General features: G+C 42.5%; 1 protein-coding gene across 4 annotated transcripts in view; it reads left to right on the top strand.

Moving 5' to 3' along the window:
* NWD1 (NACHT and WD repeat domain containing 1) overlaps positions 1-15,071 on the top strand; it is an 82,040-nt gene that overhangs the window by 46,892 nt on the left and 20,077 nt on the right. For all 4 annotated transcript variants that reach the window (XM_070792588.1, XM_070792590.1, XM_070792586.1 and 1 more), the window contains 2 exons: positions 7,068-7,276; positions 14,298-14,570. In XM_070792588.1, coding sequence (XP_070648689.1) covers positions 7,068-7,276; positions 14,298-14,570 — 482 coding nt within the window. The remainder of the gene's footprint in view (positions 1-7,067; positions 7,277-14,297; positions 14,571-15,071) is intronic.

Genomic DNA, 15,071 nt, shown 5'->3' with positions numbered 1-15,071 from the left:
ATAGTAAGGAGGTTCCTCAAAAAACTAAAGATTGTTGCCGTATGATCCAGGAATCCTATACCTGGGCATATATCTGTACCATAATTTGAAAAGATACCTGCCTCCCTGTGTTCATAGCAGCAGTATTTAAAATAGCCAAGACTTGGAAGCAACCATCAATGGATTAATAGACAAAGATGTAATATATACAATATATATGAATATTAGCCACAAAAAGAATGAAATAATGCCATTTGCAGCTACACACATGGACCTAGAGATTATCACACTAAGTCAGAAAAAAGACAAATTCTGTATTGTATCACTCATATGTAGAATCTAAAATATGATACAAATGAACTTATATACAAAATAGAAACAGACTCACAGCAAAGAGAACAGACGTGGTTGCCAAGGGTGGGGCTGGGAAAGGGCTGGACGGGAGTTTGGGGTGAGGAGATGCAAACGTGTGTGTAGAGAAAGGATAAACAGCAAGATTCTATTCTATAGCATAGGAACTATATTCAGTGTCCTGTGATAAACCGTGATGGAAAAGAATACGAAAAAGGAAAATGCAAAATCAAGATCACCCCAAACACAGTAGCTTCAAACAATAGCTTATTTAGCTCACCTCTGTGAGTGGGCACTTCCCCGGTGGCTCAAACGGTAGAGTCTGCCTGCAATGCGGGAGACCTGGGTTTAATCCCCGGGTCAGGAAGATCCCCTGGAAAAGGGAATGGCACCCCACCCCAGTAGAATCCCATGGACAGAGAGGCCTGATGGGGCGACAGTCCATGGGGTCGTGAAGAGTCGGGCACGACTGAGCGACTGACACACAGTGTGAGTGGGCGCTCCAGCCCCGTGGCAAGCACTCATGTGCTTTCTGAGGCTGTAGATTTGTGCTTTTGGGGCATTTCTTATACGTGAAATTGTATACTATGTGATCTTGTGCGTCAGTTTTCTTTCTCGCCACTTAACACGTTCGCAGTTCATTTGTATCGTTACAAGCATAGATAGTTTGTTCGCTTGCATTGCTGAATCGTATTCCCTTGTATGCAAGCGACAGGTTTTCAACCATTCGTCACTTGAAGGACATTTACACTGTTCCCAATTTGGGGCTGTTGTGAATAATGCTACTCTGATTCATTGTATCATCATCTTTATACTGTTTAAATGCACTAAAAATATTTCATTTATCTTAATAGATCATATTCCAGAATTTGTTAAATGTTTAAAATTATTTAAACATTTTGTGGCTATTTAGGCTTTTTTTTTTTTTTTTGGATCTTCCCTGGTGGCTCAGACCGTAAAGCGTCTGCCTACAATATGGAAGACCTGGGTTTGATCCCTGGGTCGGGAAGATCTCCTGGAAAAGGAAATGACAACCCACTGCGGTATTCTTGCCTGGAAAATCCCATGGACGGAGGAACCTGGTTAGGCTACAGTCCGTGGGGTCGCAAAGAGTCGGACACGACTGAGCAGCTTCACTCACTCACTTCACTCAGGCTATTTCTAGTTATCTTCTATTTGGATGATACTGGGATGAATCTGTTTTAACTCTTGGTCAGTATTTTTTTCATTCTGTTTAATATTTCCAGTGAGTGGCACTCTTGACTTGGAAGGTATGAACATTCCTATAGGTTTTGAGAAGTGTCATCATATTGCTTTCCAAACAGGCTGCAACAGATTAAAACACTCCCTAACCCCAAAGTTCTCAGCATTAGATACTTGAATTTTATTCTTTTTGTCTAAGGGGTTGCAGTGGAGTACGTACTGATAGAGTATTGACAAATGAGTCTCTTTATTTTATTATTTTCATCAGGATGGCTATTTTTCCAGAGGATGATTCAATCTCTGTACAGTAGCTGACTCATGGCGACCTTGATTCATTTTTTAAAGTCTTCAAACTCTTATTATTTGTAATCAGAAAAACTCAGTAATCAACTTACTGAAAAAAAAACAAAAACACTGTGTGTGTGTGTTAGTTGTTCAGTCATATCCAGCGTTTTGCGACCCCACAGACTGTAGCCCCACAAGGCTCTTCTGTCCATGGAATTCTCCAGGCCAGAATACTGGAGTGGATTGCCATTCTCTTCTCCAGGGTATCTTCCCAACCCAGGGATCGAACCCGGGTCTCCTGCATTGCAGGAAGATTCTTTACCATCTGAGCCACCAGGAAAGCCCTGAAAACACTGTAGACCTAAGTAATAGGAAAAGTAAAAGTTTCCCATCACATGGTAGGGTGCTAGAGGTCTTTTGTACTGGCTTCTGAGAGTCAACTGTGAAATTTTCAAGAATTAGGAGAGGTGGTCATTCTTTTTCTTAAAAAAAATTTTTTTTTATTGAAGTATAGTTGATTTACAAAGTTGTGTTAATTTCTGCTGTACAGCAGAGTGACTCAGTTATACACATATATGTGTTCTTGTTTACATTCTTTTCCATTGTGGTTTATCCCAGGAAATTGAAAAGTGTTTTCTATGCTCTACAGTAGGACCTTGTTGTTTATCCATTCTGTATGTAAACAGTTGGCATCTACTAATCCCAAACTCCCAGTCCGTCCCTTCCCTGCTGCTGCTACTGCTAAGTCGCTTCAGTCGTGTCTGACTCTGTGCGACCCCATAGACGGCAGCCCACCAGGCTCCCCCATCCCTGGGATTCTCCAGGCAAGAACACTGGAGTGGGTTGCCATTGCCTTCTCCAATGCGTGAAAGTGAAAAGTGAAAGTGAAGTCACTCAGTCATGTCTGACTCTTAGCGACCCCATGGACTGCAGCCTACCAGGCTCCTCCGCCCATGTGATTCTCTAGGCAAGAGTACTGGAGTGGGGTGCCATCGCTTTCTCCGCCATCCCTTCCCTACTCCTTCTCTTCTTTGGCAGTCACTAGTCTGTTCCCTATGTTCAAACAGCCATTCTTAAATGTTAGATTATAGAAACATACGATTAATCAATTCTATTGAAACAAGGTAATAAATACTCAAAACGCATCATTTTCTAAATATTTCACAACACTCTACTCTTATCTCTCTTCTTGGTTATTATATCTGTGTGATATATATGGTTATATATAGACATATAAACTTGTGCAACCTGTTTTTTTTTTTTGCCTCTTTTTATATCATGTATATATCTCTAGCTCATTTTTATTCATTTTCTTTTTGGCTGTGCTGGGTCTTTGTTGCTGCTCATGGGCTTTCTCTAGCTGTAGTGATCAGGGGCTAATCTACATTGCGATATGCAGGCTCTTCACTGCAGTGGCGTCTCTTGTTGGAGATCACAGGTTCTAGGGCGCGAGGGCTTCAGTAGCTGTGGCGTGTGGACTCAGTTGCTCTGTGACACGTGGAGTCTTCCTCGACCAGGGACTGAACTTGTGTTTTCTGCACTGGCAGGTGGATTCTTAACCACTAGACAACCAAGGGGGTCCACTAATTCATTTTAACAGCAATATAATGGCCTATGTATGGGAAGTATTATAAAGTGTTATTATTTATAAAAACTCTGGTTGAAAACTACCCCAATCTCAAGTAATAAAAATCATTCCAAATACTGGTGCCATGTGAATTCTAAAACAAAATGCCCTTCCTTTACTCTCCCTCGATCCTTCAGTGTTCCCCCAAAAGTGATCAGTGCACACACTCTGTTATATGCCATTAGCAATTTTTTCTCTAGGCTTATGCAGACATAGCTCTGTCTTTTGAGCTCCTGTCAAAAATCACATCGTGCTGTTTTATACACTGGGCTGCAGCTTGCTTTTGTCACAATGTACGTGTGTTAGTCTCTCAGTCGTGTCTGACTCTTTGCAACCCCATGGACTGTAGCCCACCAGGCTTCTCTGCTCATGGAATTCTCCAGGCAAGAATACTGGAGTGGGTTGCCTTTCCCTTCTCCAGGGGAATCTTCCTGGCCCAGGGATCGAACCCAGGTCTCCAGGCAGATTCTTTACCATCTGAGCCACCAAGGAAGCCCAATAGATTGTATCAATGTTTTGTAGAGATTGAGAGTCTGGGCTCCTGGCTGAGATCCTGGCTCAGTTACTTATTAGCCATGTGGCTTTGCATAAGTTACCATCCTAGGCTATGACTCAGTTTCCCCATCTATACAATATGAAAGTGAGTCACTCAGTCATGCCCAACTCTTTTTGACACCATGGACTATGCAGTCTATGGAATTCTCCAGGCCAGAATACTGGAGTGGGTAGCCATCCCCTTCTCCAGTGGATCTTCCTGACCTAGGAATTGAACCAAGGTCTCTCGCATTGCAGGTGGATTCTTTACCACCTGAGTCACAAGGGAAACCCAATGTGATAATAATATTATCTCAAAGAGTTGTTATGAGATTAAAGGAGTTTAATGCATGTTAACAGCTATGCTTGGCACATAGAAAGCACTCAGTAAATATTGGCTATTGTAGTAATAATGACTATTATGGTCAGGTCAGTGCATATATGTATATATGTGTGTGTGTGTGTGTGTGTGGTCAGTCCATGGCATTTTCCCAGCAAGAATACTGTTGTGGGTTGCCATTTCCTTCTCCAGGGCATATATATATATCTCCTTCCTTCTTATTATTTTTAATTCTTGCATAATATTCTTTATACGGGTGTACCATATTATTTGGGCTTCCCTGGTAGCTCAGATGGTAAAGAATCTGCCTGCAGTGCAGGAGACCTGGCTTTGATCTCTAGGTGGGGAAGATCTCCTGAAGAAGGGAATGACTATCCCCTCCAGTACTCTTGCCTGGAGAATTCTATGGACTGAGGAGCCTGGTGGGCTACAGTCCATGGGGTCCCAAAAAGTCAGACGTGACTGAGCAATTAACACACACCATATTATTTAACCAACTCTCTTTTCATAGGTTGTTTTTGGTTTTTTAAATATTTGTTTGTTAATTTATTTTGCTGCGTCGGGTCTCAGTTGAGGCACACAAGATCTTTGACCTTCATTGCAGCATGTGGGATCTGGTTCCTGGACAAGGGATCGAATCCTGGCCCCCTGCACTGGGAGCATGGAGTCTTAGCCACAGACCACCAGGGGAGTTCCAGGATGGGCTTTTCAGTTTTATATTTCTAGTGGAAAAAGAGAATTATCTTCTTTCAGGCTGCTGTTAAAGAGGAAAGATTAAACAAGAAAAAACCTTGAAACGAGGTTCTCTTTTGGAGACAGTTTAACCAGGACCCTGAAGCTTTGGGGCTGGATCAGCCCTTTAAATCCCCCCACACCTGAGAGATCCCAGAACCCGATCGACTTCAGTGTGTGTGACTGCACGTGTTTTTCCCTTTGGGTGTTTTCTTTAATAAAAATTAGAATGGCTTCTGTGCCCTCAGGGTACCCCCTCCATCCATTTTGAACATTAAAAATATACATTAATTTATTTGACTGCACTGGGTGGAATTTTTAGCATGTGGAGTCTAATTCTCTGACCAGGGATTGATTGAACCCGAGCCCCCAGTTTTGGGAGATCGGAGTCTTAGCCACTGGGCCACCAGTTAAGTCCTCAGTTTTTTTTTTTGTTTTGTTTTATTTAGACAATATTGCAATTAAAGTCCTTATCCATCTTCACACACTTACGCTATTATTTCTGTAAGACACCATTTCTAGGAGTGGGATTTCTTAGTCAAATCGTATGCACATTTTTCATGTTTTCTCTCTTTTTCTTAGCTTCTTGTACTAAAAAAAATCTATAGACTCAGAAAAACTTTTGAAATAGTACAAAGAGTTCCCATGTACTTTTATACACCTTCCCAGACTAGCAATGCCTTGTACAACTATAGTATATTATCAAAACCAAGAGGTTGCACATTTTAACTTTAAAAAAATGTCACCAAGTTACATCTTTGCAAGTTTTTTATCAACTTATACTCTAATTGGAGAAGGAAATGGCAACCCACTCCATTGTTCTTGCCTGGAGAATCCCAGGGACAGGGTAACCTGATGGGCTGCGGTCTTTGGGGTCGCACAGAGTTGGACATGGCTGAAGCGACTTAGCAGCAGCATACTCTCATTAGTGGAGTATAAGAATAACTGATTTCTTGTATCTCTGCCAGCACTCCAGCAAGCAATCCATCAAATTTTTGCCAATACAATGGATAATAATAGTACTGGTATTTCATGATGGATTTTTGTGGTTACTAGTGAGGTTGAGTATCACTTTCAAATGCTTATTGTTCACTTGTACTGTTTCTGTAAATTTCTTGTTTATATTCTTTGTCCCGTTTGTGAGTAGGTTATTTGTATTTTTCTTGCTTATTTGTAAGAGCTATTTGTTTATTAGGGAGGGTCTTCACTTATCTGTTATGGACTGCAAATATTTTCTCCCAGTGTGTGATATCTTTCAAGTTTATCCTTCTGAAGTTTTACATTTTTATGCAATCCAATCGGTCAATTTTTCCCCTTTATGTCTTGCAGATTTCATGTTTTTCCTAGAAAAATATCTCTCCACGAGTATGACATTTTCTATAATCTCACTTCGGTTTTTTTGTTAGTTTATTAACTTTAAATACTCCCTAGATGATGAACTTTTATACATTTCAATGATCTGTTTATTAGCGAGTCAACATTTGGGCAAATGATTTAATCCCAACCGGTTGTTTCATTCAGTTTAGTTTTGCCACATTCCGTTATGGTTTCTGATGTGTTCATGTATGCATGCATTTATTTTTGGCTGTACTGGGTCTTCGTTGCTGTGCAGGCGTTTCCTCTTGTTGCGGTGAGCGGGGGCTACTCTTACGGCAGAGCACGGGCCTGAAGGCACACAGGCCTCAGGAGCTGTGGTGCCAGGACTCGGTAGTTGCCGCTCACGGGCTCTAGAGTGAGGCCTCAGTAGTTGCGACTCACAGGCTGAGTTGCTCCTCCACATGTGGAATCCTCCTGGACCAGGGATCGAACCTGTGTCCCCTGCGTTAGCAGGCAAACCCGTAACCTCTGGACCACCAGAAAAGTCCCCACATTCCATTATTTGTAATTCAGACGTGTTCTAATCTGTACATCTCTTCTTTGGTAAACCAGGGATTTCCAAGCCCATAGATGTTTTAGTAGTCAGAAGGTCGAAATGTTCCCAGCTAATGTGCTCTCCTCCACCCTGGTCTGTTGCAGGAGAGGTGAGGTGTGTGGAAGTGTTTGCCCAAGGGACACATGCCATCTCTGCCTCGAAAGACCAGACCTTGCGCTTGTGGGACTTACTGTCTGGCCAGGAGAAATTCACCATTTGGGATGGAGGTTCAAAAGATCCCACTGAATCTCAGACCTGGAGCCTTCGTGTGGATGAAGCAAAGAAGGTTGTGTATTCAGCTTCAGGCTCAAAGGTAACAAATACCTGCCCTGTTGGCAAAGGAAGGCTGAGACCAGAGCAGTCAAAGATGGCACATTGTGTTTATAAGAGGTGTTCCCTGAAATGAGGCTGAAGTACACCACCACTTGAGAGGGTGCCATAAGGGACTTCAAAACTTAGAGTTTTGAAGATTAGATAACCTTGATAGTTCTTTCTGACCTTAAGATTTGAGACCTTTCATAGTATTTAATACAGTCATTTTTAGTGCTATAAATTTCCCTTTGAGCACTGCTTTACCGACACCCTGCAAACTTTGATATGTTATGTTATTTATGTTCTGTTCTAACTATTGCTTCTTGACCTGCATACATATTTCTCAGGAGACAGGTCAGGTGGTCTGGTATTGCCATTTCTTTAAGAATTTTCCAGTTTGTTGGTACATAGTAAGTACCAAATAATTAATAGCTATTAATTGTTCTACAATGAAGTAATAAAAGTAATTGGTACTTGTTAACATGTGAGTAATATTGGTAGTTTATAAGCTCTGCTGTCCAATATGGTGACCACCAGCTATATGTTGCTATCGAGCACTTGAAATGTGGCTACTCCAAATTGAGATGTGCTGTACACAAAGGCCTCCTCAGACAACCATTTTGCCTTTTTTGCATTTCTTTTCCTTGGGGATGGTCTTGATCCCTGCCTCTTGTACAGTGTCATGAACCTCCATCCATAGTTCTTCAGGCACTCTATCTATCAGATCTAATCCCTTGAAACTATTTCTCACTTCCACTGTATAATTATAAGGGATTTGATTTAGGTCATACCTGAATGGTCTAGTGGTTCTCCCTGCTGCTGCTGTTACTACTGCTAAGTCGATTCAGTCGTGTCCGATTCTGTGCAACCCCATAGACGGCAGCCCACCAGTCTCCTCCATCCCTGGGATTCTCCAAGCAAGAATACTGGAGTGGGTTGCCATTTCCTTCTCCAGTGCATGCATGCATGCTAAGTCGCTTCAGTTGTGTCCGACTCTGTGTGACCCCATGGACAGCAGCCCAACAGGCTCCTCCGTCCACAGGATTCTCCAGGCAAGAACACTGGAATGGGTTGCCATCTACTTTCTTCAATTTAAGTCTGAATTTGGCAATATGGAGTTCATGGTCTGTGCCACAGTCAGCTCCCAGTCTTGTTTTTGATGACTGCATAGAGCTTCTCCATCTTTGAATGCAAAGAATATAATCAGTCTGATTTCAGTGTTGACCATCTGGTGATGTCCATGTGTAGTGTCTTCTCTTGTGTTGTTGAAAGAGGGTGTTTGCTATGACCAGTGCATTCTCTTGGCAAAACTCTATTAGCCTTTGCCTTCCTTCATTCTGTACTCCAAGGCCGAATTTGCCTGTTACTCCAGGTGTTTCTTGCCTTCCTACTTTTGCATTCCAGTCCCCTCTAATTAAAAGGACATCTTTCTCAGGTGTTCATTCTAGAAGGTCTTGTAGTCTTCAAAGAACCATTCAACTTCAGCTTCTTCATCATTACTGGTTGGGGTATAGGCTTGGATTACTGTGGTGTTGAATGGTTTGCCTTGAAAACGAACAGAGATCATTCTGTCATTTTTGAGATTGCATCCAAGTACTGCATTTCGGACTCTTTTGTTGACTATGATGGCTACTCCATTTCTTCTAAGGGATTCTTGCCCACAGTAGTAGATATAATGGTCATCCGAGTTAAACTCACCCATTCCAGTCCATTTTAGTTCGCTGATTCCTAGAATGTTGATGTTCACTCTTGCCATCTCCTGTTTGACCACTTCCAATTGCCTTGATTCATGGACCTAACATTCCAGGTTCCTACGCAATATTGCTCTTTACAGCATCGGGCTTTACTTCCATCACCAGTCACATACACAGCAGTGTGTTGTTTTTGCTTTGGCTCCATCTTTTCATTCTTTCTGGAGTTATTTCTCCACTGATTTCCAGTAGCATATTGGGCACCTACCAACCTGGGGAGTTCATCTTTCAGTGACCTATCTTTTTGCCTTTTCATACCGTTCATGGGGTTCTCAAGGCAAGAATACTGAAGTGGTTTGCCATTCCCTTCTCCAGTGGAACACATTTTGTCAGAACTCTCCACCGTGACCTGTCCGTCTTGGGTGGCCCTACACGGCATGGCTCATAGTTTCACTGAATTAGACAAGGCTGTGGTCCATGTGATTAGATTGGTTAGTTTCCTGTGATTATGGTTTTCAGTCTGTCTGCCCTCTGATGGAGAAAGGTAAGAGGCTTATGGAAGCTTCCTGATGGGAGAGAGTGATTGAGGGGAAATTGTTTTGTTCTGATGGGCAGGGCCATGTTCAGTAAATCTTTAATCCAATTTTCTGTTGATGGGTGGGGCTGTGTTCCCTCCCTGTTATTTACCTGGGGCCAAACTAGGGGCCTCCCTGGTGGCTCAGACAGTAAAGCGTCTGTCTGCAAAGCGGGCAACCCGGGTTCGATCCCTGGCTTGGGAAGATCCCCTGGAGAAGGAAATGGTGCCCCACTCCAGCATTTTTGCCTGGAAAATTCCATGGACAGAGGAGCCTTGTAGGCTACGGTCCATGGGGTGTCAAAGATTTGGACACGACTGAGCGACTTCACTTCACTTCACTTCAAACTATGGTGGAGGTAATGAAGGTAATGGCGACCTCCTTCAAAAGGTCCCATGCCCACACTGCTACACGCAGTACCCCCAGCCCTGCAGCAGGGCACCGCCGACCCACGCCTCTGCTGGAGACTCCTGGACACTCACGGGCAAGTCTGGGTCAGTCTCTTGTGGGGTCATTGCTCCTTTCTCCTCGGTCCTGGTGTGCACAAGGGTTCTGTTTGTGCCTGCCAAGAGTTCATTTCCCAGTCCCATGTAAGTTCTGGCAGCTCTATGGTGGGGTTAACGGCAACCTCCTCCAGGAGGGCTTATGCCATACCCTGGTCTACTGCACCCAGAGCCTCTGCCCCTGAGGCAGTCCACTTAGAGTCCAAATTAGAGATACCAAGGGAACATTAGAGTCCAAATTAGAGATTCCAAGGGAAGATTTCATGCAAAGATGGGCTCAAAAAAAGGACAGAAATGGTATGGACCTAACAGAAGCAGAGATATTAAGAAGAGGTGGTGAGAATACACAGAAGAACTGTACAAAAAAGATCTTCATGACCCAGATAATCACGATGGTGTAATTACCAACCTCGAGCCAGACATCCTGGAATGTGAAGTCAAATGGGCCTTAGGAAGCATCACTACGAACAAAGCTGGTGGAGGTGATGGAATTCCAGTTGACCTATTTCAAATCCTGAAAGATGATGCTGTGAAGGTGCTGCACTCAGTATGCCAGCAAATTTGGAAAACTCAGCAGTGGCCACAGGACTGGAAAAGGTCAGTTTTCATTCCAATCCCAAAGAAAGGCAGTGCCAAAGAATGCTCAAACTACCACACAATTGCACTCATCTCATAGGCTAGTAAAATAATGCTCAAAATTCTCCAAGCCAGGCTTCAACAGTACATGAACCATGAAATTCCAGATGTTCAAGGTGGATTTAGAAAAGGCAGAGGAACCAGAGATCAAATTGCCAACATCCATTGGATCATGGAAAAAGCAAGACAATTCCAGAAAAATGTCTGTTTCTGCTTTATTGACTATGCCAAAGCCTTTGACTGTGTGGACCACAACAAACTGTGGAAAATTCTTAAAGAAATGGGAATACCAGACCACCTGACTTGCCTCTTAAGAAACCTGTATGCAGGTCAGGAAGCAACAGTTAGAACTGGACATGGAACAACATACTGGTTCCAAATAGCAAAAGGAGTACGTCAAGGCTGTATATTGTCACCCTGCTTATTTAACTTATATGCAGAGAACATCAGGAGAAACACTGGGCTGGATGAAGCACAAGCTGAAATCAAGATTGCTGGGAGAAATATCAATAACTTCAGATATGCAGATGATACCACCCTTATGGCAGAAAGTGAAGAACTAAAAAGCGTCTTGATGAAAGTGAAAGAGAGTGAAAATATTGGCTTAAAACTCAACATTCAGAAAACTAAGATCATGGCATCTGGTCCCATCACTTCATGGCAAATAGATGGGGAAACAGTGGAAACAGTGGCAGACTTTATTTTTTGGGGCTCCAAAATCACTGCAGATGGTGATTGCAGCCATGAAATTAAACGACGCTTACTCTTTGGAAGGAAAGTTATGATCAACCTAGATAGCATATTAAAAAGCAGAGACATCACTTGGCCAACAAAGGTCTGTCTAGTCAAGGCTATGATTTTTCCAGTAGTCATGTATGGATGTGAGAGTTGGACTATAAAGAAAGCTGAGCACCAAAGAATTGATGCTTTTGAACTGTGGTGTTGGAGAAGACTCTTAAGAGTCCCTTGGACTGCAAGGAGATCCAACCAGTGCATCCTAAAGGACATTAGTCCTGGGTGTTCTTTGGAAGGACTGATGTTGAAGCTGAAACTCCAATACTTTGGCCACCTGCTGTGAAGAGCTGACTCCTTGGAAAAGACCCTGATGCTGGGAGAGATTGAGGGCAGGAGGAGAAGGGGACGACAGAGGATGAGATGGTTGGACGGCATCAGCAACTCAATGGACGTGAGTTTGAGTAAACTCCGGGAGTTGGCGATGGACAGGGAGGCATGGAGTGCTGCAGTCCATGGGGCCACAAAGAGTCAGACACGACTGAGCAACTGAACTGAACTGTATACAAAGGGCACCCCAGGTGGCGCTAGTGGTAAAGAATCCCCTTGCCAACGCGAGAGGGGTAGGAGATGGAGGTGAAATCCCTACATCAGGAAGATACCCTGGAGGAGGAAATGACACCCCATTCCAGTATTCTTGCTGAGAGAATGCCATGGACAGAGAAGCCTGGTGGGCTTCAGTCCATGGGGTTGCAGAGTCAGACGTGACTGAGCGTCTGAGCATACAGGCACAGTAAGGATAAAACACACATTGGATTTCAAAGACTCAGTATCATAAAATATAATGTAAAATATTTCAATAATAATTTTGTATTGATTATATGTTGAAATGACAACATTTGAATATATTGGGTTAAAAAGGTATATCATTGAAATTGATACCTCTTGTTTCTTTTTACCTTTTTAAATGTGGCTTATAAAAAATTTAACATCATATGTGTCTTACATCGTATTTTTATTGGACAGTGTAGGCCTAACTATTACAGAGATGTGGGTTGTTTTCAAAACTGATTCTAGAAATCAGCTATGTTATCAGCAAAAGTTGGGAAAATATAGTAAAGGAATAGTATATAATAAATAACTGCAAACCTAACCATTATCATAATTTTGCTTTTTACGGTGTGCGTGTGTGTATATATGTGTGTATGAAACAAAAGGGGGATAAAACCATATGTACAGCTTTATAAAAGGATCTTTGCCCACAACCTTAAAAATTCTTCAAAATCAGCATGTTTAGTGATTTCATAAGATTCTGTTGCATGGCTGTGCTGCAGCTTATTTAACTAATCCCTTAATACTGGACATACAGGTTGCTTCCAGTTCTTTGCATGTTCAAATAGCTGAGGTAACTTTCCTTATACATATATACACATGTATATATCTTTCTGTGTATCTTTTCCGAGTCCTTTAGTGTAAACCCCACAAGTAGAATTAATAGAATTATTTAAATGATTACTTTTGATGAAAAGATACTTTTGGGGATAAGGTTAAGGATGAAACTTCTCTAATTATACATCAGTAATTACTTGGAATGAACATATATGCATATGGCACGGCTGTTTTTCTATTTTTTTAAAGCTGTATTTTAGAGCAATTTTATTTATTTATTTTTTAAAAATGATTTGAGAAATAATACCCTTTTTTTCCTAAAAATATATATATTCATTTATTTTTGGTTGTGTTGGGTCTTAGTTGCAGCTTGCAGGGTCTTTTGTTGTGGCTTGTGGGCTTCTCTTTAGCTGTGGTGCCTGGGTTCCAGAGTGTGTTGCCCATGGCATGTGGGATCTTAGTTCCCTGACCAGGGATCAAACCTGTGTCCCCTGCATTGAAAGGTGGATTCTTAACTGCTGGGCCACCAGGGAACTCCCAGCAGTTTTAGATTTGTAGAAAAACTCCAGAGATAGTAGAGAGGGTTCCTGTATGGCCTTGTTCCAGCTTTCTCCAATGCTGTCTTACATAACCAGTGTACATTTATCAAAACTAAACATTAATATGGACAATTACCATCAATTCAACTCCACACTTCATTTGGATTTTATCAGTTTTTCCACACATGTTCTTTTGCCGTTCCAGAATCCATTCCAGGATCCCTTCCACTTCCCCACTCCTTTTTGCTTTTTAATCAAATTTTTAAAAACATTGCCGGTTACTTCTTTTTCAGTTGATTTACTTGTTTTTGGTTACACCAGGTCTTCGTCGCTGTGCTCAGGCTTCCTCTAGTTGTGGTGAGCAGGGGCTACTCTTGGTTGCGGTTCATGGGCTTCTCATAGCAGTGGCTTCTCTTGTAGCAGAGCTCCGGCTCTAGGCGCACGGGCTTGAGTTATTTAAACATATGGGCTCAGTAGCTGTGGCACCCGGGCTTAGTGGGATAGAACCCATGTGCCCTGCATTGGCAGGTGGATTCTTACCCACTGTACCGCCAGGGAAGTCCTTCCCTCCTTTTTCTTTAAACTGATGGAGCATTGACAATAAAATGCATAAACTCTAAAAAAGAGCAGGTTTTAATATTGTCAATATTTTGTAGTAACTATAAATGGATGGCATCACCAGTTCAATGGACATGAGTTTGAGTGAACTCCGGGAGATTGTGAAGGACAGGGAAGCCTGGCGTGCTGCAGTCCACGGGGTTGCAAAGAGTCGGACACGTCTGAGCGACTGAACAAAAACCAATAAAGGGAAAGGAACCATTAAAATTTGTATAAAGATAAAAAGACTTCAAGTGCAATGACCAAAAAGAAAAAAGAACAGGTCTTGCATTTGACTCTGGCAAACTTGCGATCTAGGTCTCCCTCTGACATGGCTCTGTCTTTTCATCATTCTGTTAGATCAGTGCTTGGAACCTGGAAACTGCAGAGCTGATTTTCCGTATCCTGGGGGATGCCTCTGACCCCTGGGTATGCATGGCAGTGCTGGCTTCCCAGGCCACACTGCTGACTGTGTCCCAGGGTGGCGTGATCAGTCTGTGGAGCTCAGCCACGGGAACACTGCACAGGAGGCAACGTTTGTCCAGCGTCAAAGAAGATACAGTTGCCTGTGGGGTCTCAGTCCAGAAACGAGGAATGATGGTTACTGGGTCCAGCACGGGCTCCATCTCTTTGGTAAGCAACAAATGTTGACTGAGTCAACATTAATTCAGCTCCAAAGTGCTTAGATGTCCCAGAAGTTGGGAGAAACCATCTCACCTTTGATCTGTTTTTTTTTTTAACCTTCTATTTCATATTAAGAGTATACCTGATTAACAATGTTGTGATAGTTTGGGGTGGACAGCAAAGGGACTCTGTCATACATATATGTGTATCCATTCTCCTCCAAATCCCCTTCCATCCAGGCTGCCACATAACATTGAGCAGAGTTCCCTGGGCTATACAGTAGGTCCTTGTTGGTTATCCATTTAAATATAGCAGAGTGTACATGTCATTCCCAAATTCCCTAACTATCACTTCCCTATATTCTCCCCCCATCATAAATTCCTTTTCTAAATCTGTCAGTCTGCTTCTGTTTTGTAAATAAGTTCATTTGTATCATTTCTTTTTAGATTCCACGTATAAAGGATGTCGTATAGATCCACCCGTGTGCTGCAGATGGCATTATTCCATCAC

This window comes from Bos indicus, chromosome 7 (genome assembly GCF_029378745.1).
Source record: "Bos indicus isolate NIAB-ARS_2022 breed Sahiwal x Tharparkar chromosome 7, NIAB-ARS_B.indTharparkar_mat_pri_1.0, whole genome shotgun sequence".
Classification (NCBI taxonomy): domain Eukaryota; kingdom Metazoa; phylum Chordata; class Mammalia; order Artiodactyla; family Bovidae; genus Bos; species Bos indicus.
This window is presented reverse-complemented; position numbering and strand designations above follow the sequence as displayed.